The following is a 5,000-nucleotide window of genomic DNA, read 5'->3' on the forward strand; positions in this document are numbered from 1 at the left end:
AGGGTCCTTCTGAATAAGGTCTGACTTTTGTGACCATGTCATATTCTCAATTTCATCATCAGTATAGTCTTTCTTGTCTATAAGTCTACCCAAAGTTTTCAACAGATGTCCCCACCTTGTTTCTGCAGCTGAGAATGACGAAAACCATGTAGGATTACCCAACTGACGAATCATAGCAAACAAGTCTTTCTTGCATCTTTCAAAGTATGGTGGTGATCCTCTGAGATTCTTTAATACTCTAAACCCTTCGTCAACTTGAATTAGTTTATTTACATAATCATCTGATTTTAGATCACCAGCAGTATATTTCTTGCCCTTGGTTTTGCACTTTCTTAAAGAGATACTTGCACTATTTTGAATTTGCTTAATTTGCAATTTCTTTAATTTGTAAAAGATATTAGGTACTGATTGGGCAACTCTTCTATCTTGACTTCTCAGTTCCCATTTGCACACTGTACTGTAATTTCCTTGTTGTCAGCTCTGGTTTGTCCACAGTAAATTGTAGGAAATGATAGGAATTCAGATTCTTTGTCCATAAATATACCTAAAGGTCTGTTTCCTTCACCTGGTGCAAAACTAATGATCTTTTCAACACTTTCAGTCATATCTGGTTCTTGTAATAAAGTGTCTGTAACACCTGATGGGCGGTCCTCTACTTCGCTCCATGCATCGTCATCATCAATATTGTTTTTAGAATCCATAATAGGTTCACTGGTTAATTGCTTAGTGTTATTATCAGGTTCTGTAGGTTCATCACTGGAATGAAGTACATCTGTTTCACTTGTTTGATTAGTACTAGTACTGGAATTTACAAACTGTTCCCAATCATCACGTTCACTTAAAGATGTGCTATTGACAGTGTTGAGCCAGTTATCTTGGACCTCTATATGCTCTTTTTGAAACAGTTCACTTGTTTCAACGAGGTGTTTTGCTGCTTCCAGCACTTTTCTTGGTCTAACACTCTGAAACTGATAATGGTGCTTGTAACTTAATTTTCTTTTCAATTTGATAGGAATGGTGTGTGATTCATTTATAGGTCTTGGTAGAGTGTTTACGACTGAATTCACATCAGCTGGTACATTAACAACATTGCCATGAATAGATAATTGTCCACCTCTAGGGAGTTCACGTATTTGCATGAATGGGATACGTGGGGATATTAATCTTTCTTCTAAAGGTGTCAAGTTTAAGCATTCTGGTTTCACAGGAAAAGTCATTTTGTTAGCCTTAGTCTACACCAGTTTTACCAGTTATACATACATCAAGTAGATGTTTTGTGCACTTCGTGTATTTATTAGCATCACACTTTGTAACTGATGATCGATACCACAGCTGATCACAGCAGGTACATATCTATTCAGGGCCACACTTAATGCTATCATGAAAAGACTGAATCACCTTTGCCATATTCATTTCATGTTTTCCATTTGCCATGGTACAATTTTGTTTTTTCCTAGCTGGCTGTAATAGCTCGTGGTGATTTGTGTGTAGCTGTGTACTATGAAATCTCTTTCTATTTTGTGCACTTTTGTTTAGCTCTCTGACATGCTCGAGGTTGTTTTCTTTTCTTTTCAAAAATGCCTTCCTATTCAGATCCCTCACATGGTTGAGATTTGATTCTTTTTGTTTCTTAAATGCCTTCCTATTCAGATTTCTTATGTGAGTGGGATTTGATTCTTTTCGTTTCTTAAATGCCTGTCTTTGAGATTCTCTTGTTTTTTCAATCCATGCTGACCTTTTATCCTGTTTAGCTTTATTCTCTTTATCTTTGGACTCTTTATTTGCTCTCTTTCTTCTGATCCATTCTCTCTTGCGAGCTCTTCTGTCTTCTTTAGATAAAGTATTTACCACTGCTACTGTTTCATTTCCAATTACCTGTGGACATTCGTCATTATAGGGGATGGTTGATACATAGTGTATCTCATCCATGTGTCCAATAACAGTAGGTTCATGTCCTGGTATAGCGACTGGACTAATAGCAGTATGTGGTGAAAACCCTTGGTTAGATTCTATTATATTGATTGTCAAATGGAATGCATCGGCAACTGCTTGTATTACAAATGCTTCAGCCCATGTACCCTGTTGTGACATATTAGCTAAATACCTTGCCCATGAATCCCCTGTAATACTTTCAATGAATCTGTCTGGGTTAGCTCTCATATATTGAACACCAACACTACGAATGTTCATATGATAGCTAGGTTCACCATACAGTTGATGAGATACTGCTCTAAAAAAACAATCACCTGCACCACCAACATCTAATATTGACAAGCCACGTTGAGCTAATCTAGATTGCAACAACAAATAACCATTAACAGGACCTGGGTTCAACTCAATGTCACCTGAAGTACATATCTTTGCCCTTGAAACAATACTTTTCTTGTTGTTTATTACACTTTATTGAATAACAGTTATTCGAGCCACAACCATCATTAACATAAAGCAATACATCTGTATGTTTATGCTTACTAGTATTAGTTCTTGTTTTGATATAAATATCATGAGTCATACAACGGCAAGCTGAAGAAGTATTCTTTCCAACAGGTCTACTTCTACACAATCTAGTGACAAGGTAAATTCGGAAATCAATGGATAGAAAGCTTTTAAACCCAGACGAATGTGGTGTATTGTACATAATATAACGCTTAATACGCTTTATACTTGACTTACTTTTTTTGAACATTTTAATGATTTTCTTAAATTGCAATCTCGATGGTTCTCTGTCACGGCAGGCATATTTACAAGTAAACTTTGACTTACTTCTTGACCGTTTGGATACTTCTTCATCTCCATTCCTACCAGTATTTAAGCTTGAATCAGTACACAGGTCTTTAGAGAAATATTTGTTGTCCTGGGTGGCCACATAAGTTCTTTGGTGTCGCGTGATCTCGTCAATTCTGCCCATGTTTGTCCTGTTTTCAGTGGCCGTTTCGCTCATTAAGAAGTGTTTGTTTCGCTCATATAAGTTCGTCATGGCCGACAAATAAGACACATTCTCATCAAAGCTTAGCACATTAGCATGAGATTTACTCATTTTCGGGTCACTCTCCAGCAAGCTGGAATTTATATACCCCCCGTGAGCTTGAGGGGTCGAAGAGCAAACGCTCATCTCCTCGTCATGTTTAACGCCTGGACGAGTCAAAGGCTCCTGAAATTCAGTCTTCAAGTTGACCATAGTACTAAAGTCAACTCCACTTCAATTTAGGGACACCCTTGGAATTAATGGTCATCTAAAAGCTACAAAATCACCCGAATGCAATGCACAATCAATGCGGGCTGCCACGATGCATGCACTCACGCTGATTGCGCGGTTGCTATTTCAATATGGCGATGGGCTCGGACTGCGCGGTTACTATTCCAACATGGCCTCGGGTTCGGGCAGTCTCGTTCGGGCCGACTAATTACGAACGGTGTCTACACCTGAGTGAGTGAGTGACACATTTGCATATCGGAGTCCCCGCAAGAAACCCGTTTCTACGCTTCGCGTATCCACGAGTTTAAAAAACCGTTCGTATAATGAGCATTATCCGAGCATTTTAGTGACTTTTTTGGGGGAGAACGAGCATTTTAGTGGCCGAACTGGAGCATTAAGGGGGAGCATTTTAGTGGGGAAACAACTCGGCTGCCATGCTAGCTTGCGCGGCGCAAGGGCAGAACAACGACGAAACGAAACGATTTTTTCCGAGCCTGTACCAACCGCAGAAAATTTAAAAATTTTTGCCAGTAATTGGAAAAACGTTCGTTCGCCAGTCCTGCACTCGGATTTCGTTTTAGTATCGTCGAGTCACCAATGAAAAATTACAGGACAAGCGTCCTCAAATCTCTTCTAGAGCAAACATTCCCTTTTTTTCTAATCACCTTATCGTATGAGTCTGAAACCACAAAACAAGGAACACGTCGATTATCGCTCGTCATCTGCGCACAATAAGTATTTTATCACGCATGCCTGCGGGTCAAACATTTCCTTGTTGTCTTGAAGAAGAGTTTTTCTTTTATCAGAAAAATACCATAAAAATAATACTTGTTCTCTGTTGAATCCAGAAAACGTCCCGAAAAAAAATAAATCCGGTTTTTTGCCGTTTCATTTTCGCGTGCATAGTAGATATTTCCGCGTGTTTTGGGGCAAACCACAGCAAAATTAAGCGCTTCCGTTTGTCTTTGTTCCGTTTCAGTACAAGTGGAATACAGTGTGAGCTGAACATCGTTGTATAATTTTTTACCAAGAAATCGGGAACAGGAAAAGACAAAAACCGAATGAGCTGGGCACTAACGTTGTCGTCTTTTGTCAAAAAAGGAAACATAGGAAAAGACAAATAGATTTTTTTTAACTGTCGTTCTTGTTTCATTTTGAATGGAAATTTCAAAAGTATATATCTTTATTAAACGAACCGTGTACAACCTTTCACTTCACCACAGCAGACAGTTTTGTTGAGTAAAACGTTTGGACATGATCAAAATGATTTACTTAGAAACGGAAAATTCGTTTTACTTGGCACAGTTGTGTCCACACAGAAATGGGTTTATCAACTGTGTCGATATCGTAAATTGGTCACTCCCCGAAAAGCAATTTGAAAGCTGGCATTTCGAGCGTTAGCCTCGCCTTTGTGAGCGTTGGCCCTTAGAGGGAGCGAAGGACGACCGCTCGAAATGTCACCTCTCCAATTTTTTTTACGTTGGTGAATTTACCACATCAAGTCAATACGTCAGTTGATAAACCCATTTTGTGATGAAAGATAATTCTTCTCTACTAAATTTACATTTTTATTTCACAATTTGACGTTGTCATGATTTATAACTTTCATTACCCGGTTTCGGTGTTGTCGGTGACCACTTTTACCGGCGCCAATTCGAACACAAATAAAACAAGTTGTTTTTAATCTGCACATTTCATCAATATCTATATAATAAACAGCACATTACATGGCCGCTTGGGGATTCTAATTTTATCGCTGCTACGCTCACTCGTGAGAGATACTATCAGCACTCGAAGACAAAAT

The 5,000-nt window shown here is 38.7% G+C and overlaps 1 protein-coding gene across 1 annotated transcript; it reads right to left on the minus strand.

Annotated features, from left to right (window-relative positions):
• Positions 1-1,353: 1,353 nt before the first annotated feature.
• LOC138035193 (OTU domain-containing protein 5-B-like) lies at positions 1,354-3,178 on the minus strand. Its single transcript, XM_068882015.1, has 2 exons — positions 2,764-3,178; positions 1,354-2,261 (listed from the first exon to the last, which is right to left on the minus strand). The coding sequence occupies exons 1-2, from the start codon at positions 3,176-3,178 to the stop codon at positions 1,354-1,356; spliced, it is 1,323 nt and encodes a 440-aa protein (XP_068738116.1).
• Positions 3,179-5,000: the final 1,822 nt, after the last annotated feature.

This window comes from Montipora capricornis, unplaced genomic scaffold, assembly GCF_036669925.1.
Source record: "Montipora capricornis isolate CH-2021 unplaced genomic scaffold, ASM3666992v2 scaffold_305, whole genome shotgun sequence".
Taxonomy (NCBI): domain Eukaryota; kingdom Metazoa; phylum Cnidaria; class Anthozoa; order Scleractinia; family Acroporidae; genus Montipora; species Montipora capricornis.